The following is a 27,047-nucleotide window of genomic DNA, read 5'->3' as shown; positions in this document are numbered from 1 at the left end:
GTGCCGCAACCAAGACCAGGCACAGTCAAATAAACAAGTAAATATTAAACATATGCTGAGAACAAATACAAGTCAACTGATACAATTTATGTTTTATCTGGACACTGTTCTCTTATTATCAATGACAGATATACTGTGGTATTTAGAGAAATGTGCTGTAGTAGGTGAGAGTATACTTTAAAGTATTCTGTAAACCTTAAAAGCTACAGGACCCTTGGCCTGTAGATAAAGGGTCTGTGGGATAAAGGATTATTTAAAAGGAGGAACCCCAGGAGAAGTGTAGACTGTCTTATTGCTGAAGGCAAGAGCTGTGACCTCGCATAGCAGTTAAGAGACACAGGCTTTGGATAGACCACCTGGGTTTGAGTCCCTCTTCTCCCACATGCTGGGTCTGAGCCCTGGTTTGATCATCTGTAAAATGAAGATTATAATAAAGATTGTACCTTAGACTTGTTAGCGCATGTGAAGTCCTTGGGGCAGTCTGTTGAATGATGGCTGTTGTTGACTTTTCATCCATCATCTATGTTACAGTTGGCTTCAAGGGTAAGGAAAGCGTGCGTGGAAAACTTACTGTCAGGGTCTAACCCATAATAGGCATTCCGTCCACATCTGTTGAATTTGAATCCAGTGAGAAATATCCACAGAGACTGCAACCACCACTGTTTCCTTTCCTCCTACCAAGTCAGTGTGGAAACCGTTTTCTTGGCCAGGATGGGATGCTGTATTGAGGGAACTGATCAGGGAGCACGTGCTGGACTGGTGGTCTGTGAGTCCCGGATGCCTGGGGATAACAGAAAACCCCAGGGAAGGTCAGACCTTCAGAGCAGAGCCTGAGTAGGAAGAACAGTCTGCCACCAGCTTGGTTTCCATTGTGATCAGGCCATTTCAATGAAAAGAGCTTTAGATGCTGGAAGCCCACAGCATCTGTTTCTAGTTGAAAGGTTATTTACAGACAGTATGTTCTTCACAGTGACATTTGTATGTGTTTATTGATACAGAGCCTACTGCAGTAAAACTCATTTTGGAAATGGAAATAGATAATTATTCTTGAAGCTTTTAATCATTTTTTAAGCAAAATAATGAACTGGAAAGCATTTAGCTGAGGAAGAGCATCTGATTCCCAGGCAGAGTATTCAGTTGGGATGAGATGCAAATATATATGGTCTCCTTCTGCTCTCTGCTCTCCTCTCTCCCAGGGCAGGGAAAGGGGAGGCTCCTCATTTTATCTGTAGGTTCTGTGGTATTTTTCAGTCATAACTGATGCTTCAGAGGCCCATGATTCCTGTCCTGGCTTCTCCGTTCATCTCATGGCTTTGGGAAAATCACTTTGTTTCTGGGCATCAGTTACCCCATCTGTAAAATACCTTATGGTGTCTTCTAGCTCTGACCGTATGTCACTGTAGAATTCTGTGCCTTGGTGAAAGTGGAAAAAGTCCTGTAAGCACTTGAGCTGTCCAAGAACTCTGGTCTTTTTGAAGCCCCAGGCTGGAGTAAAGATACTAGATTTTCTGTTTTATTCAGCTCCATCCACAGAGCTCCTACAACATGCAGAGGATGTTAAGACCAGTGAGGGGACAGAAGAATAAGCAACTGCTTAAATTTCCTGTGGTCCAGTTGGAGAGGGAAAACAAACGTTTATGACATAATCAGAAGGATTAAGCCAGCTAGAATTGCCAGGGCTCAAGCTTTCTCTGTTGTGGAATGTGGAAGGAAGAGAGTTCTCATGGGCAATCTAGGGCATGGGACAAATCCCTAAGGATAGTATTTACAACTGAACGATGGGGCTTGGTTTCCTACTCTCCTTGCTGAGCCAAACCTAGGCTGTTCCTTTCTTTCTTTTATTTTTTAATTGAAGCATGGTTGATTTACCCTGTTGTGTTCACTCTGCTGTACAGCAAGGTGACTCAGTTACACACATATTTTCAATTATTTTTTAATATTCTTTTCCATTATGGTTTATCACAGGATCTTGAATATAGTTCCTTGTGCTATATGCTAGGACCTTGTTGTTTATCTTAGACTATTTATTTTCTGTCATTTTTAAAAATATACTTGAGTGGATCTTCTTCCTTCCCTCTCTTTTCTCTAGAGTTTGAAAAGCCCATGGCACCTAGGGCGGCCCATTGTTTAATGTAAATGTCCCGAATGGTGGAACCCGCCTCCGCACCCTGCCAATCCTCACCTTTGAGCCCCACTTTTGTTACTGGCACCTGACCTTGAGCATGACCAGGGCATGAGATGCAGGTGACTGGCACTGAGGGGCCTGGCCCTCTGACCACACCGCTGTTTGAGCAGTACAGATGCTGGCAGCTGCTTCTAAAGACGGCATTTCTGACAATGGTCACCTTCAGGGAAGTGGATGTGGTTGGAACAGCTGTTTGCCTGAGAGCTGCCCTTTGGTTTATGTCTGGAGATAGCTTTGCAATGTGTGAGTATGTTTTTAATCACATCTGGAATTGATAGACAGCCTGAAGCTTTCACCTGCCCAGAGCTTCACTATCCTGTTTCTTGCTGGGGCAGCAACTTTCTTAACCACTTGTATATCATGGGCTCTTAGAAATGTTTTCAAGCCCAAAGAAATCCAGCTTAACATCACTACTTTAAATCAGGGATATTTAAAGGAGTTCTGGAGTCCTGCCAGCAAAGCTCTTGGCTAAAATGAGGTTTGGGGATTTTGATATTCCTGCTTTTCTCTAATTTTTTAAAAAATTAACTTTGATAATTCAGTTTTGCTGAATTTCTGAGAAATCAATCTTGACTCTAAGAAGGGAACAAAACACCCTAGTTTATTTTTTTGTAATTTTTCAAAAATTTTGAAAATGTTTATTTTTAATTGAAAGATAATTGTCTTATGACATTGTATTGATTTCTGCCATTCTACAACATAAATCGCCACAAGTGAATATCCCCTCCCCCTGGAGCCTCCTTCCCATCCCACATCTCAAGGGCATCACAGGGCATCCGGCTGGGCTCCTGTGTTATACAGCAGTTTCCCATCAGCCTTCTAGTCTACTCATGGCAGTGCGTATATTTCAATGCTATTCTCTCAATTCGTCCCACTCTCCTTTAAAGAAGCCCTAGTTTAAATGAGTCTGTGTTGGTACCTGGCGGGTGGGCATAGTCATGATGCAGAAGCCTAATGTCCCTCTGGGGAGATGGGATTGGGTCAAAGGTCACAGGAGGCGGGCGGGGGTGGGAACTGTTGCTGCCTGCCAACCCTGAAGAGCCTGGAGGCCACTCGGGAGTGTCAGACTATGTATGGTTCACGGGGAAGAGCACCTTTGCACACCTGCTGGCTGCCCAGTGCTGGGCCGACTGCACCTTGATCTGCCGACTGCCCTCCTGGGTGCTGCTTTTGCTGCTGCTGGGCTGGTGCCTATGGGCCCACGGTGGCATCCGATTCCTTCCTGGCCCCTCTGACCCACACAGAGCCTGATGAATTTTCTTTTTAAATGTCACATTGTGTCACTGCGTTAGTGCCCTGGAGGATGTGTGTGCTCCTGTTCTCACATGGTTACCTGAGGTCATGAGGTAATGATTGTTCACACCACAGGGAATAGAGATTTATCATCATTATCATAGGGCCTTGTATTTCATTTATTTTTTATTTTGCTGCATGCTCTTTTTATTAAAAAACAAGTCTTCTCTTCCCTGGGCATGCAAGTAGTAATAGAATTCCTAGAGAAAGCCCAGATATACAGGGTCAGGTTTTCTGATCACATCAGTGCTAAGACAGAATTCTATCCCCTGTGTCTGACTTTCTGATCATCAGCAAGGACTGTCTAGATTGGGGTGATCTTTACTTTCTATGCTCATACTTCCATACAAGTAGGATGCACTTGTATCCTTTTGGAAGTCATTTTGGTAGAGCCTTGGCTTTGCATCCAAATTTATATCACTAGTCTCCCTGATCAGGCTTCTGCTTTCTGTAGGATGACCCAGCTCTGTTGAGGTGTCAGGGAGTTGCAGAGCAGCCTCCCTGGGATAGAACCAATGGGCAGATGGCATCCTAGCCCTGATGAGGGCTGCAGCTCTGCATAGAGCATTGGGTTACAGGACTTGGTCTCAGATGCCAGCATCTTTGCCGCCTGGCCATGTGGACATGCCTGTGTAACGATCTCCTCATCTGCCGAGGGAAGACAGTATCCAAATCCCAGGGTTTGGGGAGTTTGGGTTAGGTGACCTCTGCTGAAAAACTTGATACCCTTGTAAAGTATCATGAGGTTAATTACCAGCCCACTGTTCTAACCCACTGTGTTGTAATTCTGTGTTGTAATTGGAGAAGGAAATGGCAACACACTCCAGTGTTCTTGCCTGGAGAATCCCAGGGACGGTGGAGCCTGGTGGGCTGCCGTCTCTGTAGTCGCACAGAGTCAGACACGACTGAAGCAACTTAACAGTAGCAGCAGCAGGGGGCTGATAACATGGTGATCAGTTGCCCCTTGCTGTGTTCTAAGGTGAAAAAAACAAATGTGTCTTGCTTTCAAGGATATAAGAGAAACATTTTAGATATATAAAAATAATCTTTTATTGTTGATGATTCTCTGGACATTGGCTGGAATCCCTGTGGTTAGGGGAGGGAGAATAGTTAGGAGAGGAGGGCCAGTCAGCTTGACATACAGAAGCTCTGTCTATACACTGCACATCAGACATGGATTGGCCTTTTATAACAGAAGCTACTTTGAGGGCGCTCTTGCTGGTGTGTGTGTGTGTGCACACACGTGTGTGTACAGCAAGGGTTGTGATTGACTTTTTTGAATGGAGGAGAATCCTTGTATATAGCATACCCATGGGTGTATTTCCAAGAGCCAAAACCCAAATAAACAGTGTTCCACACGAAACTAAAATAACAACAGAAAACATGCAGATCTGCGAAGACTGTTGCAACCAATAGCATGACCTCCTCAATTCCAGAGCCTGGTAGAGCATCCTAGAAGGGGACATGGGTCTCAAGGCTTTCAGCAATTACTCAGCCAGGTCCTTAACTCAGAGCTGCTCCAGAGGGACCTGGAGCCCAGGCAGCGCCTGGCCCTGTCCATCACCATCAGAGTGCTAATGGGTAGCTGGTCTGATTGTGTTAGTGGTAGAATTTTTAGAAATATTTTCTTTGTAATTGGGGAAAATACTTTTAGAGCTTTAGTTAGGTAATCACTGAAGCTACCGCTATGCCATATATAAATAACTATCTGAAGGCTCTGAGACATCTGTATAAATTTAGCCCATTGCGTCACACAGACTCGCACCATCCCCAACCCATGCAGCCTGGAGGCTCTGACTCCTGTTGGTTCACAGCTGCTGCTGGTATTTTGAGGATGAGCCTCAGAGCATGTTTCCAGTGTTCTTTCAACACCCTTTGTCTGATCAGACAAAATATGTCCAGGTTGTCCCAGGTTCCCTCTGGGGAACCCAGCTGTCTGCGGATTTTGTATGTGGCTGCCCCAGTCATTCAGGGTTCAGCACCATGTTACTGCTGGTGGGCTGGGGGCTTCTAGGGACTGTTTCTCTGCACTGCATCATTAACTCGTTCAGTGCTTTCTGTGCATTGACTGAGAAGGAGTTTGGACTCTTGTTTAGGAAGGCAGAGAACAAAGTGAAAGGCAAAAAATTGTTCCCTTTGTCTTATTCTTCCTTTTCTGAAAATCCTTATTGGAGTATAGTTACTTTAGTTCTGGTTATTGCTATTGTTATAGTATATAGTTATTATATACTAAAGTATACAACTATAGTATAGTTATTGGAGTATAGTTACTGTAGAATGTTGTGTTCCTTTGTTGTCGTTCACTCGCGGCCGACTCTTTGTGATCCTATGAAATGCAGCACTCCAGGCTTCTCTGTCCTTCACCATCTTCCGGAGTTTGCTCAAACTCGTGTCTATGGAGTCGGTGATGCCATCCAACCATCTCATCCTCTGTCCTCCCCTTCTCCTCCTGCCTTCTATCTTTCCCACTATCAGAGGCTTTTCCAATGAGTTGGCTGTTAGCATCAGGTGGCCAAAGTATTGGAGCTTCAACTTTAGTCTTTCTAATGAATATTCAGGACTGCTTTCCTTTAGGATTTACTGGTTTAATCTCCTTGCTGTCCAGGGGACTCTCAAAAGAGTCTTCAACACCACAGATCGAAAGCATCAATTTTTTGGTGCTCAACCTTCTTTATGGTCCAACTCTCACATCTGTACATGACTATTGGAAAAACCATAGCGCTAACGATACAGACCTTTGTCAGCAAAGTAATGTCTCTGCTTTTTAATATGTGGTCATAGCTCTTCTTCCAAGGAGCAAGCATCTTTTAATTTCATGGCTGCAGTGATTTTGGAGCCCCCCAAAATAAAGTCTCTCACTGTTTCCGTTCTTTCCCCATCTATTTTCCATGAAGTGATGGGACTGGATGCCATGATCTTCATTTTTTGAATGTTGAGTTTTAAGCCAGCTTTTTTACTCTCCCCTTTCACCTTCATCAAGAGACTCTTTAGTTCTTCTTGCTTTCTGCATATCTGAGGTTATTGATATTTCTCCTGGCAATCTTGATTCCAGCTTCTGCTTCTCCTAGCCTGGCATTTTGCATGATGTACTCTGCATATAAGTTAAATAAGCTAAGTGACAATATACAGCCTTGACATACTCCTTTCCCAATTTTGAACCAGTCTGTTTCATGTCCAGTTCTAACCTGTTTCTACTGTATAGTAAAGTGAATCTACTATACGTATACATATATATCCTCTTTTTTGGATTTTCTTCCCATTTAGGCCACCACAGAGCACTGAGTAGGGTTCTCTGAGCTATGCAGTAGGTTCTCATTAGTTAATTTTTTCAACTGAAGACCAGTTTTGAGCAACTACAGTCATTTAAAGTCTTCCTACATTATTAATTTTGTAGGAAGTAATCTTTTGGGTCTTTTTATAGGTAATTAAATGCTGTGAAAACTTTTAATAATTAGACACAGGGATTAGAGCATCTTTTATATTGCATGACATTTGTTCTTTCAACAGTTGTTCAGTTCAGTCGCTCAGTCGTGTCCGACTCTCTGTGACCCCATGAACCGCAGCACACCAGGCTTCCCTGTCCATCACCAACTCCCAGAGTCCACCGAAACCCATGTCCATCAAGTCAGTGATGCCATCCAGCCATCTCATCCTCTGTCGTCCCCTTCTCCTCCTGCCCCCAATCCCTCCCAGCATCAGAGTCTTTTCCAATGAGTCAACTCTTCGCATGAGGTGGCCAAAGTACTGGAGTTTCAGCTTTAGCATCATTCCTTCCAAAGAAATCCCAGGGTTGATCTCCTTCAGAATGCACTGGTTGGATCTCCTTGCAGTCCAAGGGACTCTCAAGAGTCTTCTCCAACAACACAGTTCAAAAGCATTAATTCTTTGGTGCTCAGCCTTCTTCACAGTCCAACTCTCACATCCATACATGACCACAGGAAAAACCATAGCCTTGACTAGACAGACTCTAGTTGGCAAAGTAATGTCTCTGCTTTTGAATATGCTATCTAGGTTGGTCATAACTTTTCTTCCAAAGGAGTAAGCGTCTTTTAATTTCATGGCTGCAATCACCATCTGCAGTGATTTTGGAGCCCCCCCCCCCAAATAAAGTCAGCCTCTGTTTCCCCATCTACTTCCCATGGAGTGATGGGACCAGATGCCATGATCTTATTTTTCTAAATGTTGAGCTTTAAGCCAACTTTTTCACTCTCCTGTTTCACTTTCATCAATGAACTCTTTAGTTCTTCTTCACTTTCTGCCATAAGGGTAGTGTCATCTGCATATCTGAGGTTGATGTTTCTCCTGACAATTTTGATTCCAGCTTGTGCTTCCTCCAGCCCAGCATTTCTCATGATGTATTCTGCATATAAGTTAAATAAGTAGGGTGACAATATACAGCCTTGAAGTTTGTATTCTTTGCTTTTCTCCATATAGATTTTAATCAGAATGGATTAATTTTTTGCCGTTATCAGCTATCATACTACATCATGAAAATGTGTTATTTCCATCTCAGAAACTGAATGCAGTGTATAAAAAAGTAAAATGGAATATACTTTTTGCTAGGTATCAAATTTTTAATAGATACTGAGTCTGAATACATTTCACTTCATCTAGGGGTTTATATATAGAAAAAATAGTATGTAGCCATGAAAAACAGCTGCACTATAAAACAAAGGGCATACCACCCCATATCTCAAAGGAAGAGTACAGACCTGTAAGGTGATTTTAAATATTTCTCCTGTTTCTTATGATAAAATTCTTTACTCAGGATGAAACAGGAAAATGTGTCATGTAAGAGCTAGAAGTGGTAAGCCATAGATAGAGGACAAGAAGGGACTAAAACGGAGTTAAATGAAATAATAAAGGATTACAGGAAAAGCAAGGATGCTATCACATAATTAAAATTCACTTGGAGAATGTAAAGATCACAGTTGACTCTTTAGAATCTTGACTCATATGTGGAAGGCAGTCTTGAGATGTTCTTCCACATTGAAGTAGAAAAAAACAGATGACCATTATGAGAGAAAATAATAAATATGAAGACTAGGCATCAAATTAGGAAGTTCCTGAATATGAAGCCAGAGCAATGAGAGCAGAAATCATTTGAAAAAGGAAAAAAGAAAACTTTCCTGGGCTTAAAAGGACTAATCATATTATAGACAAAATACACAGAAAAGGAGCCATATGGAGGCACAGTCTGCCATAATTTTTAAAATTCCTGAACCAAGGAAGGAACTATATAAAGATTCAGGCAGAAAGCAAGGTTGCTTATGAAGACTAAAAGGAGGTCAGACATCTGTGTGATAATACTTCATGCCAGACACAGTGAAATGATGTTTCCAAGTCCTGAGAGGACAAGATGGTGATCTGAGAATTCTTTTTATGCACTGGAATTGTTTTCATGTGGGCAGTCAACAGAGGGACTGCTCTAAAGATGCTTTGGGGTGCCTGCCGTGGTCAAGCAGTCTTCTTGTAGAGTCGTCTTCAGCCATAAGGACACTGAGGTGTCGAGGGACACTTTAGCCACCTGACGTATCATCTCCAGCTAACCTGGTTGGACTAGGAGTGGACGACTCTTGGCAGTAACTTAAGATTTGGCCAGCAGAGATGAGCCAGGCCTGTGAGATTCTTGAAGGATTTTAGAGGAGAGAAGATGTTATGGTTGGTTTGAAGACTGGAGCTAGAAAGTCACAGGGATGAGAGTATTGTTAGCACTGTGGCAAGTCAAACCATGTGCAGACTACCTTCTGGGAGAAGCAGAAGCTACGAGGAGGCAGAGAAGCTGATGTGGGGAGAGAAGGGAAAAGAGACCAGAGAAGCTGTAAAAGGAGACGGAGTTGCTGCCTCAGGTCCTTGCTTGTTCCCACGAAGCCCCTTCCTCCTTTGAGTTTTATCCTGTGTCCTTACAATCAGTCCTCTTGGACTTGAGCAAGTATCTGTTCCTTCCAGTCAAGAAAAGTTCTACTTACAAGGGCATTTTCAGATTATCAAGGACTTAAGAAGTTTGCTACCTTGCAACCTGGAATTGAAAAGGCTGCTTGAAGTAGAACAAAAATTACAAATCAGATAATCAAAGACTATGTAAAATTTGGATTGCCCAGTGGGCCTGTCATCAGGCTTATTACTCGGTGTATCACTAAAATCTTCAGGCCACTCATGACCTAGAGAACCGTCCTGATGGCTCCTATCCACTATCACGACGTAGAAGATGGCAGAGCGTTTGGTGCTAATTTTCACAGTGGCACCAGGATGAAACTTTAAAGAATGTTGTTAGGAATCTTCATTCCCATTAATAATTTAGGCAATAATTCTGTAATCTGACATGAAAGATGTTCCAGAACAGCTTCTCTCCAGGGTAGCATTTATTATCAGGACTTTCAGCAAATATTTACTGAGAATTAACAGTGTGTAGGCTACTTTGTTAGCTAAAGGTCATCTGTTGATTAGAATGATGGTTAGAAGAGAAATAATCATCTTACAGATTTTTCATAGGCAGTTATCTTTTTAAAGAATTACTTTTTAGAAAATGGAAGCATTGTTGATTTACAGTGTTGTATTAGTTTCTGGTACACAGCAAAGTGATGTAGTCATACATGTAACATATATGTACATATGTTCTTTTCCATTATGGTTTTAAACTGTAAAGCTCAGAGGAAAACAGGCAGTATACTGTTTGACATAAATCACAGCAAGATCCCTTTTGACCCACCTCTTAGAGTAATGGAAATAAAAACAAAAATAAACAAATGGGACCTAATTAAAGTTAACTGCACAGTAAAGGGAAGAATAAACAAGATGAAAAGACAGCCTTCAGAATGGGAGAAAATAATTGCAAACAAAACAACTGACAGTGGGATTGATCTCCAAAATATTTAAGCCGCTTATGTAGCTCAGTATCAGAAAAACAAACAGCCCAATCAAAAAATGGGCAGAAAACCTAAACAGACATTTCTCCAAAGAAGACATACAGATGGCTGTGAGGTATCACTGCACACCGATCGGAATGGCCATCATCAGAAAACCTACAAATAATAAGTGCTGGAGAGGATGTGGAGAAAAGGGAACCCTCTTGCACTCAACAGGAAGACAAGAGTTGGGAATGTAAATTGATACAACCACTAAGGAGGACAGTATGGAGAAACCTTTAAAAAGTGAAAGTTACTCAGTTGTGTCTGACTCTTTGCAACCCCATGGAAAGTACAGTCCATGGAATTGTCCAGGCCAGAATACTGGAGTGGGTATCCTATCCCTTTTCCAGCAGATCTTCCCGACCCAGGAATTGAACCAGGGTCTCCAGCATTGCAGGCAGATTCTTTACCAGCTGAGCTATACCTGGGAAGCCCACTAGGAATAAAACCACCATATGAGCCAGCAGTCCTACTACTGGGCACATAGCCTGAGAAAACCACAGTTGAAAAAGACACGTGAACCCCAGTATTCATAGCAGCACTGTTTACAATAGCTAGGACATGGAAGCAACCTAGATGTCCATCAAGAGATGAGTGGATAAAGGGGTTCTGACAGGCGCAATCTTTGGGCTTCCCTGGTAGCTTGGACAGTAAAGCATCTGCCTACAATGTGGAAGACCTGGATTTGATCCCTGGGTCAGGAAGATCCCCTGGAGAAGGAAATGGCAGCCCACTCCAGTATTCATGCCTGGAAAATCCCATGGACCGAGGAGCCTGGTGGGCTACAGTCCATGGAGTTGCAAAGAGTCGGACACAACTGAGTGACTTCTCTTCACTTCTTCACATATATATAGTGGAATATTTCTCAGCCGTGAAAAGAGCTCATTTGAGTCAATTCTGGTAAAGTAGATGAACCTGTTACACAGAGTGAAGGAAGTCAGAGAAAAACAAATATCATATTTTCACACACATACATATAATCTAGAAAAATGGTATTGATGAACCTATTTGCAGGGAAGGAACGAAGAGTCAGATTAGAGATGGACTTGTGGAGACAGTGTGGGGAGGAGAGACTGGGGTGAATGGGGAAAGCATTGGAGCATGGACGCATGCACACTGCCAGGCTAGAAAGACAGCTGGTGAGAAGTTACTATGTAACACAGGGAGCCCAGCCCCACCCTTGGTGATGATCCAGAGGGATGGGGGAGGGGAGGAGAGAGAGGCTCAAGAGCGTGGTTATGTGTGTATAATTGTGGCTGATTTGCGCTGTTGTATGGCAGAAATCACCGCAATGTGGTAAAGCAAATTTCCCGCAATTAAAAATAAATTAAAAAAATAAATATAACTGCAACAATATAATAGGAATCCACAGTGTAGCCTAGGAAGGAAAGGGAAAAATCATACCAAAATAACTGGCATGATTTTCTTTGGTGGTGGGGCAGGAAGTGTTTTGTTTTGTTTTTTTCCTTTTCTCTCTCATATAGTTTTTCTGTGTATGTTAGCTTCAGTGAGTAAGTATTGATTTTTAAGTGAAAGATAAACTTTATATTAAAAGTTAGAAATAATACTGAGCAACATTTCCAAATAAAACCATACTTATGGTTATCATAGTGAAGTCGTGCAGTCGTGTCTGACTCTTTGCGGCCCCATGGACTGTGGCCTACCAAGCTCCTCCATCCATGGGATTTTTCAGGCAAGAGTACTGGAGTGGGTTGCCATTTCCTTCTCCAGGGGATCTTCCCGACCCAGGGGTCAAACCCAGGTCTCCCATATTGTAGGCAGACGCTTTGCTGGCTGAGCCATGAGGGAAGCCCCAAAACAGTATTAATGACTTACTGAAAACCTACTCCTCATTGGGTACCTTTTTGGGGTTTTTTATAGGCATGTCATCCTAAATCTTGTGAATCAATAGAGAGAATGTGGTTATTGCCATTCTCTAGATGAGGAAATGCATGCTGTTAGAGGTTAAAGACTTGACAGGCCTCACAGGCAGTGATTGGTGGATCTGGGGATTTGAGTCCAGATCCATGCTCCTCGCCAAGTCCTCTCCCTAGACCACTAGCTGCTTATTCATTTCTGAATAAGCCAGGGATTGAGCTGGGACTTGGCAAGCTTGCATCATGGCGCTGGAATTAATCGCTCGGAAGAGGAATAGATGTTGGAGAGAATCCAGGTTTTTGAAGAAAGATTATTTAGAGAAACCACCAGGTATATGACATGGAGCAAGCCATCTTCCTCCGCTCTGCTGAAGCTTCAGTTTCTTTGTGAAGCTAGGGACTTTGGTCATTCAGTTCCTTAAGCATCTTGTCACTCTTATATTCTTGGGCTCGTCTAAGCAAGTACACAGACCAAAATTGGGCTCGTTTCTTTGCCATTGTTGATGTTTGTTTTTGCCTCAGCAGGTGTTTGAAATTGGAAGGAAAAACCGATGGGCAATGGTTCCAAATAGGAAAAGGAGTACGTCAAGGCTGTATATTGTCACCCTGCTTATTTAACTTCTATGCAGAGTACATCATGAGAAACGCTGGGCTGGAAGAAGCACAAGCTGGAATCAAGATTGCCGGGAGAAATATCAATCACCTCAGATATGCAGATGACACCACCCTTATGGCAGAAAGTGAAGAGGAACTAAAAAGCCTCTTGATGAAAGTGAAAGTGGAGAGTGAAAAAGTTGGCTTAAAGCTCAACACTGAGAAAACGAAGATCATGGCATCCGGTCCCATCACTTCATGGGAAATAGATGGGAAACAGTAGAAACAGTGTCAGACTTTATTTTCTTGGGCTCCAAAATCACTGCAGATGGTGACTGCAGCCATGAAATTAAAAGACGCTTACTCCTTGGAAGAAAAGTTATGACCAACCTAGATAGCATATTCAAAAGCAGAGACATTACTTTGCCAACTAGAGTCTGTCTAGTCAAGGCTGTGGTTTTTCCAGTGGTCATGTATGGATGTGAGAATTGGACTGTGAAGAAGGCTGAGCACCAAAAGAATTAATGCTTTTGAACTGTGTTGTTGGAGAAGACTCTTGAGAGTCCCTTGGACTGTAAGGAGAGCCAACCAGTGCATTCTGAAGGAGATCAACCCTGGGATTTCTTTGGAAGGAATGATGCTAAAGCTGAAACTCCAGTACTTTGGCCACCTCATGCAAAGAATTGACTCACTGAAAAAGACTCTGATGCTGGGAGGGATTGGGGGCAGGAGGAGAAGGGAACGACAGAGGATGGGATGGCTGGATGGCATCACTGACTCAATGGACGTGAGTCTGAGTGAACTCCGGGAGTTGGTGATGGACAGGGAGGCCGATTCATGGGGTCATAAAGAGTCGGACACGACTGAGCAACTGAACTGAAAGTTGTAAAGTACAGGAGAGCTCAGTTAGAGAATATTGAATTTAAAGTCTGAGAAAGCAGTACTAATCATGCAATACATAATCTGGGGTGAACAGTGATTTAAAAATATGGGATTACTTTTTCTCTTGAGTTGTACATTTTAATGGAAAATTCTGATTTTTCCATCCTAACCAGAATCACAACAGATGTTGCAGTATGGTCTTTAATGACACAAATTGTAGACATCTGTTCAGTTCAGTCGCTCACTCATATCCGACTCTTTGCATTCCCATGAACTGCAGCACACTAGGCTTCCCTGTCCATCATCAACTCCTGGAGCTTGCTCAAACTCGGGTTCATTGAGTTGGTGATACTATCCAACCATCTCATCCTGTGTCATCACCTTCTCCTCCCACCTTCAATCTTTCCCAGCATCAGGGTCTTTTCCAGTGAGTCAGTTCTTCGCATCAGGTGGCCAAAGTATTGGAGTTTCAGCTTCAGCATCAGTTCTTCCAATGAATATTCAGGACTGATTTCCTTTACAATGGGCTGGTTGGATCTCCTTGCAGTCCAAGGGACTCTCAAGTGTCTTCTCCAACACCACAGTTCAAAAGCATCAGTTCTTCAGCGCTCAGCTTTATGGTCCAACTCTCACATCCATACATGACTACTGGAAAAATCATAGCCTTGACTAGACGGACCTTTGTTGGCAAAGCAATGTCTCTGCTTTTGAATATGCTGTCTAACTTGGTCATAGCTTTTCTTCCAAGGAGTAAGCGTCTTTTAATTTCATGGCTGCAGTCACTATCTGCAGTGATTTTGGAGCCCAGGAAAATAAAGTCTGTCACTGTTTCCATTGTTTCTCATCTATTTGCCATGAAGTGATGGGACCAGATGCCATGATCTTAGTTTTCTGAATGTTGAGTTTTAACTAAACTTTTCACTCTCCTCTTCAATTTCATCAAGAGGCTCTTGAGTTCCTCTTCACTTTCTGCCATAAGGGTGGTGTCATCTGCATATCTGAGGTTATTGATATTTCTCCCGGAAATCTTGATTCCAGCTTGTGCTTCTTCCAGCCCAGCGTTTCTCATGATGTACTCTGCATAGAAGTTAAATAAGCAGGTTGACAATATACAGCCTTGACGTACTCCTTTCCCAATTTGGAACCTGCCATGTCTGGTTCTAACTGTTGCCTCTTGACCTGCATACAGATTTCTCAGGAGGCAGGTCAGTGGTCTGGTATTCCCATATCGTTAAGAATTTTCACAGTTGTGATCCACAGTCAAATGCTTTGACATAGTCAATAAAGCAGAAGTAGATGTTTTTCTGGAACTTTCTGGCTTTTTCTATGATCCAACAGATGATGGCAATTTGATCTGGTTCCTCTGCCATTTCTAAACCCAGCTTGGACATCTGGAAGTTCACAGTTCACATACTGTTTAAGCCTGGTTTGGAGAATTTTGAGCATTAATTTGCTAGTGTGTAACATGAGTGCAATTCTGTGGCAGTTTGAACATTCTTTGGCATTGCCTTTCTTTGGGATTGGAATAAAAACTGATCTTTACCAGTCCTGTGGCCACTGCTGCGTTTTCCAAGTTTGCTGGCATATTCAGTGCAATACTTTAATAACATCATCTTTCAGGATTTGAAATAGCTCAACTGGAATTCCATCACCTCCACTAGCTTTGTTCATAGTGATGATTCCTAAGGCCCAAATGAATTTGCATTCCAGGATGCAGGTAAGGATCTAGCTGTAGGTAAGTGATCACACCATCATGGTTACCTGGGTCATAAAACCTTTTTTGAGTAGTTCTTCTGTGTATTCTTGCCACCTCTTCTGCTTTTGATAGGTCCATACCATTTCTGTCCTTCATTGAGCCCATCTTTGCATGAAATGTTCCCTTGGTATCTCTAATTTTCTTGAAGAGATCTCTAGTCTTTCCCACGCTATTGTTTTCCTCTATTTCTTTGCATTGATTACTGAGGAAGGCTTTCTTATCTCTCCTTGAAATACTTTGGAACTCTGCATTTAGATAAATATTTCCTTTTCTCCTTTGCCTTTAGCTTTTCTTTTCTCATCTATTTTTAAGACCTCCTCATACAAACATTCTGCCTTTTTACATTTCTGTTTCTAGGGATGTCCTGATCACCGCCTCCTGTACAGTGTCACAAACCTCCATCCATAGTTCTTCAGGCACTCTGTCAGATCTAAATGCTTGAATCTGTTTGTCACTGCCACTGTATAATGGTTAAGGGATTTGATTTAGGTCATGCCCGAATGGTCTAGTGGTTTCCCCTACTATCTTCAGTTTAAGTCTGAATTTGGCAATAAGGAGTTCATGATCTGAGCCAGTCAGCTCCTGGTCCTGTTTTTGCTGACTGTATAGAGCTTCTCCATCTTTGGCTGCAAAGAATATAATCAGTCTGATTTTGGTATTGACTAAACCTGTTGATGTCCATGTGTAGAGTTGTCTCTTGTGTAGTTGGAAGAGGGTGTTTGCTATGACCAGTGAATTCTCTTGGCAAAACTGTGAGCCTTTGCCTTGCTTTGTTTTGTATTTCAAGGCCAAACTTGCCTGTTACTCCAGGTATCTCTTGACATCCTATTTTGCATTCTAGTCCCCTATGATGAAAGGGACATCTTTTTTGGATATTAGTTCTAGAAGGTCTTATAGGTCTTCATAGAACCGTTCCACTTTAGCTTCTTTGGCATTAGTGGTTGGGGCATAGACTTGGACTACCATGATATTGAATGGTTTGCCCTGGAAATGAACAGAGATCATTGTGTCATTTTTGAGATTGCACCCAAGTACTGCATTTTGGACTCTTGTTGACTTTGATGGCTACTCCATTTCTTCTAAGGGATTTTTGCCCACAAGAGTAGATATAATGGTCGTATGAGTGAAATCCACCCATTCCAGTCCATTTTAGTTCACTGATTGCTAGAATGTCGATGTTCACTCTTGCCATCTCCTGTTTGACCACTTCCGATTTATCTTGATTCATGGACCTCACATTCCAGGTTCCTATGCAGTATTGTTTTTTACAACATCAAATTTCACATCCATCATCAGTCACATCCACAACTGGGCATTATTTTCGCTTTGGCTCTTTCTCTCAATTTTATCTGAAGTTATTTCTCCACTCTTCTCCAGTGGCATATTGGGCCCCTACCGACCTGGGGCGTTCGTATTTGAGTGTCATATATTTTTGCCTTTTCATACTGTTCATGGGGTTCTCAAGGCAAGAATACTAAAGTGTTTCGCCATTCCCTTCTCCAGGGGACTATATTTCGTCAGAACTCCTCCCAATGACGCATCCATCTTGGGTGACCCCGTGTGTCATGGCTCATGGTTTAATTGAGTTAGGCAAGGTTGTGATCCATGTGATCAGTTTGATTAGTTTTCTGTGATTGTGGTTTTCAGTCTGTCTGCCCTCTGACAGAAAAGAATAAGAGGCTTATGGAAGCTTCCTGATGGGAGAGACTGACTGTGGGCGAAACTGGGTCTTGTTCTGATGGACGTGGCCATGCTCAGTAAATATTCAATCCAATTTTCTGTTGATGGGCGGGGCTGTGTTCCCTCCTTGTCATTTGACCTGAGAACAAACTATGGTAGGGGTAATGAAGACAGTAGCGACCTCTTTCAAAAGTTCTTGAGCACACACGGTTGTATTCAGTGCCGCTGACTGCAGCAGCCCACTGTCAACCCACACCTCTGCTGGAGACTCCTGGACGCTCACAGGCAAGTCTGGGTCAGTCTCTTGTGGGGTCACTGCTCCTTTCTCCTGGGTCATGGTGTGCACGAGGTTTTGTTTGTGCCCTCCAACAGGCTGTTACCCCAGTCCTGTGTAAGTTCTATAATCAAATCCCACTGGCCTCCAAAGTCAAATTTCCTTGAGGTACTCAGTCCCTTTGCCAGATCCCCAGGTTGGGAAATCTGTTGTGGGTCCTAGAACTTTAACAGTGCAAGAATTTATTTCGTATAATTTTGCAGTTTGTGGGTCGTCTGCTCAGCAGTGGCTCTGTGGTGCGGTTAATGGTGACCTCCTCACAGAGGGCTTACGCCACCTGCTGTGTGACCCAGGTCTGCTGCACCCAGAGCCCCTTCCACTCTCCGCCTTTCTAAGTGGTCAACGGCTGGTTTCTGGGACTCTTTGTTGTTGTTCAGTCGCTTAGTCGGGTCTGACTCTTTGAGACCCCATGGACTACAGCATACCTGACTTCCCTGCCCTTCACCATCTTCCTGAGCTTGCTCAAACTCATGTCCATCGAGTCGGTGATGCCATCCAACCATCTCGTCTTATGTAGTCCCCTTCTCCTCCTGCCTTCAATCTTTGCCAGCATCAGGGTCTTTTCTAATGAGTCAGTCATCTCTATAATACTGGGGATGGGGGCCTTCATGGCAGGAGCTGTGCTTCTAAATTTTGACAGCCAGTTATTCACCTCTATCATTGGTGGTCTCTACCTGTTTGCAGTAATTGTCGATGCTTAGGGTCAGGGAGAGGCCTGAAGCACACTCTCCCTATAGACCCATCTTGGCTCCAACTTTAGCTGAGGTTTCTTCAGTTAATTCCAGCGAGCTTTCTGCATTCCACTCTCCCCCTCCCCAACATCTCTGCTTTGCCCTGGACTCTCCCAACATCCTTCCAGCAGCCTTGTGACTTGGGCAGATGAGAGTGATGAGGAAGGTTTACATGAGCGAGGCAGATGGTTGAAAGCCTTGTCTTCTGGAGCCAAAATTGTACCTGCCCATCTCCCCCCTTTCTAAGTGTTTTGTATGTATTATTTCAGTTAAATCTCAGGACATCCTTTGGAAGCTGGAAAGTACTATTGACTCCACTTAAAGTTAGAAAACTCAGATAGTGTCAGTAACTATGCAAAGCTGAACAACCAGACATTCACTTAAGTAGTTCAACTCCAGGACCTGAGTTCTTGGGCATGTATATCAAGGCCACATGGAGGTGGTGGAATGGTCCCTGAATAGCCGTGCATGCGTGGTTAGGGGTAAAGAGCTGCAGGGGTAGGTCTGTGCCTCTGAAGACGGCTTAGGGTCATCCCCTATGATTGGGATTTATGCAGTACTTGTGAACCCACACTCTGAAAAAATTACACATTACTCATAAAGATTGACTGTCCTCAAAAAGAATATCCACATCCACAGGGAACTTCTGAGAGCTTACGTGGAATTGTCTGCATCTTGGTCTGAATGAGTCAGCCCAGGGTCCACACAGTGTACCAGGTCAGTCATGTGACTCCTTGGTGAACACCTTCTTGGCTGGCCAGGGGAGTCTGTCAGGGTTCATTCCAGTGGTTGCCCATAGTGCCCATGTGTCTCAACAGGGCAACTGACCAGTTGGTGGATTCATCTCGCTCTTTCCCCTCCCCGCTGAATATCTTTCTGGATGCTTTCTCTGCCTTTAGCCCTGCTTTTTGCATGGCAAAGAAAGGTGAAATTCAAACCATTTCAAGAGGTGCAAGAGGAGAAGCTGTCGCTGTTGATCGACACGATGCCTTTACATCCCTATAGCCCTTGACTATTCTGCTTTCCCATCTGCCAGGCTCCTTCCTGGAGATGGGAAATAAACAGAGGGGGGAGACTGGCTTCCACCTCTAGAATCCTCTTGCTGTCATGGAGCTGTTAGCCCTGCATTACCAGAGTCACGGTTTTCCTGCTGGTATCATTGTATTTGAAGAACTCACCCTGATACCTCCCCAGTCCCGCAGAAGCATTCCTTTCTTTTCCTGTTTTTGCTCTTTCAGTGTTAGGTTTAGGAAATTAATACAATTCTGGAACTGTTCTTGCTGCTTCAGTCTTCTGTGTAAAAGAATCATATTGTTCTAAATCATACCGAGTATGTATTATATAGATATTACATACATGTGTGTGTAATTATATATTTTTGATTTTTTTACATTTGCAAAAGGTGTAGGTGCTGTTCTTAGAGCTGGTTGCCAACAGAGGTGGTTTAATGTGGCACTGTTCCTCACAGGCAGGCCTCATGGAGAAAATTATGTTTACTTCACTGTAAGAATTGGAGTTAAGCAGAGGTTTTAATTTTCCTGTTCCAAGGTCTCTATAAAGCCTCAGTCCTCCTGAGAAAAAGGAAGGCTCATTTAGTGAGACCCTGATCAGGAAATGACAAACTTTTTGAAGGGAAAAAAATTCATATTTCATAAAAGCAGGCTAACTAGAAGGATGGGGGAGAAGGTGAGAAGGAGGGTTAGCCTTATAAGTGGAATGGTTCTGCATGCTTTATCTAAAATACTGAAGGGCTTGCTCGAATAATCTCTCTTAACACTTCTAAATTCATATTTTGTGAATTATTATTGTATTTTTGTGCTTCATTTAATTTGCTGTGAGGCTGTTACCATTTCTTCATAGGATCCTTCCATTAACCTCCTTGCTATGTTCTGGTTATATTGCCTGCGTTCTTTTCCCTTTTAGTCCATCCTTTCCACTGTCTCATTACCTTCTCAGAACATGGATCAGAGTCTCCTTTGAAAGTTCCCCTGTGCCCACGGAATCAGAGGCCTGCCAATCAGAAGCTTTCATGTCAGACCCAGCTCACCTTTTCAAACTTACTTCTCGATGCCTGCTTTCCCCATCTTGCACTTAACGTTGGAGCTTAAATGCATGTTCGTCCAGAAGACGTTGTTGATGGTTCTCCCCTTTGTACATTTGGGTTGCACATGACCTGTGAACTGTCTGTAAGATCGAAGATCTGCCTGTTTTGTGGTCCGTGGCTCTCTCTCGAACACCAGACCCTGATGAAAGGACAGAGGAGGAAGGGGTCTGCATTCCCATCCCCTCTGTTCTCCACCACTGGCCCTAGGGCAGGATCCTTTCCAACTCCAGGCGTCTCCCTGGAGAAGGTAGCTGTGAGTACACACAGTCTTCATGGCTTTTGACCCTGTGGATTCCTGTTCAGTGACCTTATCAAGTATCTTTATCCAGGGAAAGTCAGGGGTCTGATGGGGCTCCAGGATGTCTTTCAGAGAAGATTGTGTCAACTATTGACAATGCAGTTTTTACCTGGGTTCAGGTCTCTTAGATGTGGCTCCCTCCTTGTTCGTCCCAAATGTATTTGTTAACTACAGCCCATGACATTTCCGCAAGATCTGATCTCTTCAAGAGTTGTTACTCAGTAAATGGTGCCGTTGCTTCTCCCGCTACATGGACCAGCCTGCAGGGGTCATGTCTGACATCTCGTCCTCACCTCCACGTGAGTCTGTTACCAAGCCTGTGGATTTTAGGTGCTTAACGTCTCCCAGATCTGCCCACCGTCTCCAAGTCTCTGCTGTTACCCTCCCCACTTGTCTGGACAACGGAAATAATTTCCTGTCGGATCAACCTCCATTTATTCCCCCAGTCCATTCTCCATATTGTAATGAGAATACCTTTTTTCATACACAGTTCTAATCTTGGCATCCTTTGCTTAAACACTCCAGTGGTTTCCTTTCTTTGAGGATGAAGACAAAATTCTTGAACTGACCCGTAAAGACCAAAGAGACTTCTTTGCCGTGGCCTCTCACCTCTCTTACCCCTCCAGTCTGATAAGCTACTGAACATCCCTTGCTGTCTGCCCTTCAGCCTCATCAATTTTCTTTTTGTCCCTGCGTGTACGTGTCCCCTTCCTGCCACAGGGCATTTGCACAAGCTATCCCATTTGCTTAGAACATTATCTCTCTCTCATTTGCTTAATAAACTTTACCTGTGGAACTCAATTTAGGACTTCCCTGGTAGTCTAGTAGTTAAGACTCTGTGTTTCCACTGCACAGAATTCAATCCCTAGGGGGAACTAAGATGCCACCTGGTGCAGCTAAAAAATTCAAAAGAAAAAATCCTTTAATTTAGTCATTACTTCTTCAGGAGAGCCTTCTCTGATCTTCAAGTCAAATCTTCCTAATATTTCTCTCTAAATAGTGTGTTGTACCTCTTTGAGGCCTTATTTCAGTTTTTCATTTATTTGTTAAACGGTTCAGTTGCTTTATTTCCCTGTTGAGCTGTAAGCTCCATTAAGGCAGGGAGCTGTCTGATTTTGCTCATTATTGTATCACCAATACTTGGCTCAATACCTGGCACTTAATAGCTGCCTTTAAATGTTTGTTGAAGGCTACGAGGAAGGACATTTACTGTACACTTAGTTCATGTTGCTTTCTCACTGAAGCTCCTCTTTTCCCTCCTCCTACTTAAGGTTCAGTCTAGATGCCTGATCCTAGGTTCTATGGTCCTGGTCCCCAGTAGCCTGAATTACACTGTAATTCACCTGATGAGTTGAGCTAACATCATCTCAGGGTCTGCTGTACTTGGCAACACGCTGTTCCTTGGGGGTGCAAAGATAGAAAAGACGTGGTCCGTGACACAGACTAGCCCGTAGCTCAGCAGCCTGCACTGTGACTGAGCGCCGTTCTGAGTGATAACACAGAGTGACGGTGAGATGCAGAAGAGGGGGCATCAGCTCGGCCTGGGGAAGCCAGGGAGTGTTTCAGAGACCGCCCCAGGGGCTGGGTGTGAATATCTGAGCATGATCTTGCTGAGCACGGTGGATGGGGGAAGAGGGCATTGTTGGCGAGGAAGGTGTGGGAGCCGACGTGGGAGGATGCATGTGTGTTTGGAGAGAATGAGGGGCAGTGTGGCTATGAGCAGAGGTGTCCGGCCAACGTGGGGGCCTGTGGTTGTTACTGACCAGGGTTCTTGGCCTCCTTAATCAACAGGAACTGATCAGAAACCGGACAGGAAGTTCAGGTGAGTCTTGATTGGATCCCCTGTCTCAGCCGTGGGGAGTGAGAACAAACAGCTTGAGAGTTCCCTTGCTCCCTCACTTTCTGAGGGGGAGCAAGCTACTTCTTTCTAAGGGATGAAGGTAGGGCTATGTCCCTGGGTTGGGCTGAAGGGTGGCTTGGGTGGTTTGCCCACCTCTCTTAGCTGGTGGTGTGTGCAGGGAGCATGCGTGGTACCCTGCATTTGCTCCAGACACCATAATTTTGCTCCCAGCTCCTCAGAAGTGGCAGTTGGGTTTTTGGTCTCTTTGAATCTTGCTGTCCACAATCTCCCCCAACTGTGCACATACACTTATTTTTAGTCCCTTGTAGTTCCTTTGTATTTTGTTGCTCAAGGAGATGTTTGTCCAGGTATAAGCACAGCAGCAAGTGATTCCAGGTCCCAGCCTGTCTCATGGTGAAAGGGGAGCCTTGAGGGTCAGGCCAGGGAGCTGGGACTTAATTCTACCCAAGCAGTGTGGAGCCTCTGCATGGCTTTAGATACAGGGTTAACAGGATCAGATCTGTATTTTATATTGATAGCCTCTATCAGTATGGAGAGTGTGGCATCTGGTGGGAGCAAGGATGGAGGCATGGAGATAGGTGAGTGGGTTGTTGCTGTGATCTGGACCGTAATGAAAAGGGCTTGAATCTTTGCCATTGAAGCGGCCACGGGCAGAATGGAATGATACGAGAGACATCATGAAAATGGAAGAGACAGAACTTGATAATGAGTGAATCTTGATGGGTAAGAATGAGGGGAGAGTGGAGTCAGGGATGGCTTGGGGCTTAGTTAAAATAAGGTGATAGATAACAGTGCTTTGAAATGAGCTGGTCAAGGCTTCTCTGGACCCTTTCAAATGGTCCTGGGTGGCCTTTGTGGTCTGTAGGTAGCAGGTTGGGTTGAAATACAACACAGGAAATTAAATTTAATAGATTGCAAGGAAAAACAATTTTTTTGATAACTTGACTACAGCCTGAGCAGAAACTTAAACTGGTTTTCTATGAAAAGGTAAGGTGCCTGACTTGTTAATAGTATTAACAGGAAATGGCTGGGGATGATCCTGTTAAGAATCTGGAATCTGGGCCCTAAGCTATCCTCTTTCTAGCTGTGATGAGGACACATTGGTTTTATCCTGTCATTAAGGCAGGTCACAAGGGCCTCTGGTTAGCAACACTCCAATAACCTGGTTACTATTTTTATTTTCTGAACTTTTAGACCCCCACTGTGTATAGAGCATTGAGTTGGGAGCTGTGAGAAATACGATTGACCTGCGAAAACCTCATTTCTTCTAAAGCCTCTGGTGACTCAGACTCCCAGGTGTTCCCCCAGACAGCTTTCTTTTGTCAGTCTGCCCAAGTACCCCCAGGGACTGCAGAGCCTCCCCCAGGGACTCATTTCCCCTGGTCTGCACTGGAGCCGGGCTGTTTGGGCAGTTGTGTGACCCTGTCCGGGTGCTGGTTTGTGGCTGTGTGGGTGGGTGTGTGTGGGTGGGTGTGTGTGGGTGTGTGTGTGTGTGTCTGTGTGTGTGTGTGCGTGTGTGTGGCGAGCTCAGCAGATTGACTCTGAAGTGCTGATGGCCTGAAGAGTCACAGTGTGAAACTGTTCACGTAAAGGGAGTGTCAGCAAGAGTGTGGGTGTTCACACGAAGGTTCGGGGAGACTGGTGAGGCGGCTGCGCTTGTCCTCCCGTCTCTCTCGCTCTGCTCACGGTCACCGGAAGTGATGGGCCATCCTGCCGAGTCACTGAGGTCTTATTTGAATGTTTCCATCTGCTCAGTGCCCCCTTGGGGAACGCTCCCACAGATACCACAGAAAGGGACCTGACCCAGTCACCCAGGCCAAGTGAGCCACCGTGAACTCAGGCCCGATCGTGGCCCATGTTTGTGTCCCCGACCCAGGTATGGTGGCAGAGGAGGCGCGGGGCTTCTGGGGGCTCTGTTTGAGGAAATGTGACATCAAGCTTAACACAGACAGCAGCTGCTTTGAAAGCCTGTATCCCCACAGCCTTCAACAAGCCCTGCTGCTGCTGTAAGTTGCTTCAGTCATGTCCGACTCTGTGCGACCCCATAGATGGCGGCCTATGAGGCTCCCCTGTCCCTGGGATTCTCCAGGCACGAACACTGGAGTGGGTAGCCATTTCCTTCTCCAGTGCATGAAAGTGAAAAGTGAAAGTGAAGTCACTCAGTTGTGTCCGACTCTTCGCGGCCCCATGGTCTGCGGCCCACCAGGTTCCTCCATCCATGGGATTTTCCAGGCAAGAGTGCTGGAGTTGGGTGCCAAAGTCAACAAGCCCTAGAAAAGAGTAAATCTTTATTACTTATTTGTGAGCTGAATGAGTGAGCAAATGAAGAAGAACAAACAATTGAATGAATAAATCAGGGTCCAAGCCAGGGACCCAGAGGAGGAGGCGGGGGACTTGATGAACCAGTGATGCAGGTGGGTAGAGGAGCCTGGGGCCGGGCTGCAGCTTGATGCCCAGGCCCTCTTCAGGGCTCTGATTGTGCTGGGTGCCCTGGGGAGCAGGTGACAGACCGTCCTAGACCCACTCCCCAGGGCGAGGGTATGCAGTGCTTTGCCACGGCCCTCTGGTTGGGCGGGGCCTCCCACATGGTAGACGACCGTGCAGTGCTTAGCGTGGACCCTGGCGCCTGGCTCCCAGCTTTCAGTCTTGGCCGCGCCACGTACTGCCCCGGGCAAGGAGGTTCTTAGAGTGAAGGGCCAGTGTTGAGCCACTGGCAGCGAGACCTTTTTACGGAATGCCTTTTTTTGTTTCTATACAGAGGATGGGCTGGCAGAGTGCAGGCCTGCGATATTCAGTCTCTAGGGAGTTCGTGGTAAGCTGGCAGGGGTCCTGAGCCCCTGAACTGCATGAAGAGTGTGAAGAGAATCCTGGCTCTAGGCAGTCCTCTGTGGCCATTTCGTGGGAAGCCATCCCTGCCGCTGCAGAGTGTGGCAGTCAGAAACCCCGAGTCTCAAGTTCTGTATTAACTTGGGGCAGTTGTGGGCCAATTAGGCCTTACTTTTCTTCTCTTTAAATGGAAGTGTAATACATGCCCTGTTAACTCTACGGCATTACTACAGCATAAAAGTGAAGAAGGGGCTGGTTTGAAAACATTGATGTCTATAGATGCAGTTTTATGTTTTCGTGAAGTTGGATCCCACTCCTCACTTCCATTCTACCTTTTAAAGCAGCACAGTTATCATCAGTCCTGGGACACATGTTCCAAAGGCTCATTAAGGCCAACAAGGAGGTAGTTCATTGTCAGTCCTCACTCCCTGTTGGCCATCCTTCGCGTGCGCCAAGCTGATTCCCAATGCAGACCTTGACACTGGTTCCTGAAGCACTTTAGTCCCTACCTCTCACGATCTAAATGTGACTTTCCCTTCATGCCCAGCTTACGTCTCACGCTCTGCTCCAAAGCTGTTTGACTCTTCTAGCCACAAGGAGTTCTCTCTTTTCTGAAATCCACAAATCAGCATTGCTGTATGCCTCAGCTGGTGTGGGCTTCTAACAACTTGGGCATATGAGCCACGGTTAACATGTGTACATCCAAATCAGTCCAGCAGGAAAAGCACTCTCAATCTTGAGATTGGAATATGCTTTTCACCATCTGTGTGTCCTTGTGTGAGTAACTTAAGCCCTGTGAACCTCAATTTTCTCAGCTGTGAAATGGTGATACCAATACCTACTTGAGGGTTAACTGATGCAAGCTGAAGAAGGGAATGGTTTGAAAATATTTATCTATAAATGTGATTTATTATTATTAGGTTGGATCCTACTCCTCACTTTCATTCTACCTTTTAAAATAGCATAAATAGTTATCAGTTCTGGGACACATGTACCAAAAGGCTCATTAGGGCCAATGAGGTGCAGCTTAAATGATGGAAAACTGAGCAGGGTGACGGGCATGTGGTAGGCATTCAGTAAATGCTGCTTCAGTTCCCTTCTGCCCTGCCTGGAATGGCTTAGGGAGTTGGAGAGGAAAGGTGGAAAAGAGATATTTTTAACCACACCAAAACCCAACATCTGCTTCTCACTGGCTTGTCTCGTCTTCAGAAGTGATTTCTCAACAGGAATGAGGATGTCTTCTGAAGACTGACATGTCTCTGATGCCCACAGGTGGACTCAAGAATCCTGCCATTAGCCAGAGGGTGCTTTTCAGCAGAAGTCTTGAGTTCCTTGTATGATGGGCTTCCCTGGTGGCTCAGATGGTAAAGAATCTGCCTGTGGTGTGGGAGACCTGGGTTTGATCCCTGGGTTGGGAAGGTCCCCTGGAGAAAGGAATGGCAACCCACTCCAGTATTCTTGCCTGGAGAACCCCATGGACAGAGCAGTCTGGCAGGCTACAGTCCATACGGTCGCAAAGAGTCGGACACGAGACGGACTAACGTTATACTTTAGTGAACACATTAAGTGCCTGCAGAGGTTCTTGGTGCCGCCCTCCTGCAACCCCCCGTGGAAGTGCCAGCCCTGAAACAAGAGAAGCTTTGCCCTCCCCACCCCTTCCCTGTTCCATGACCTGCTGGAAGGAGGGCACCCAGCCCTCCATGTCCCCATTCTGATAA

At 44.6% G+C, this 27,047-nt stretch overlaps 1 protein-coding gene across 8 annotated transcripts in view; it reads left to right on the top strand.

Annotated features, from left to right (window-relative positions):
* Positions 1-27,047, top strand: part of HHAT (hedgehog acyltransferase) — a 375,148-nt gene that overhangs the window by 205,518 nt on the left and 142,583 nt on the right. For 6 of the 8 annotated variants that reach the window (XM_060396732.1, XM_060396733.1, XM_060396734.1 and 3 more), the window contains one exon: positions 25,262-25,315. The exons of the other annotated variants lie outside the window; for them this stretch is intronic. In XM_060396732.1, the coding sequence (XP_060252715.1) occupies positions 25,262-25,315 (54 nt within the window). The remainder of the gene's footprint in view (positions 1-25,261; positions 25,316-27,047) is intronic. 8 annotated transcript variants of the gene reach the window in all.

Source organism: Ovis aries, chromosome 12, assembly GCF_016772045.2.
Source record: "Ovis aries strain OAR_USU_Benz2616 breed Rambouillet chromosome 12, ARS-UI_Ramb_v3.0, whole genome shotgun sequence".
NCBI classification, from domain to species: Eukaryota; Metazoa; Chordata; class Mammalia; order Artiodactyla; family Bovidae; genus Ovis; species Ovis aries.
Note: the sequence above shows the minus strand (reverse complement) of the source record. Positions and strands in the feature narration are given on the sequence as shown.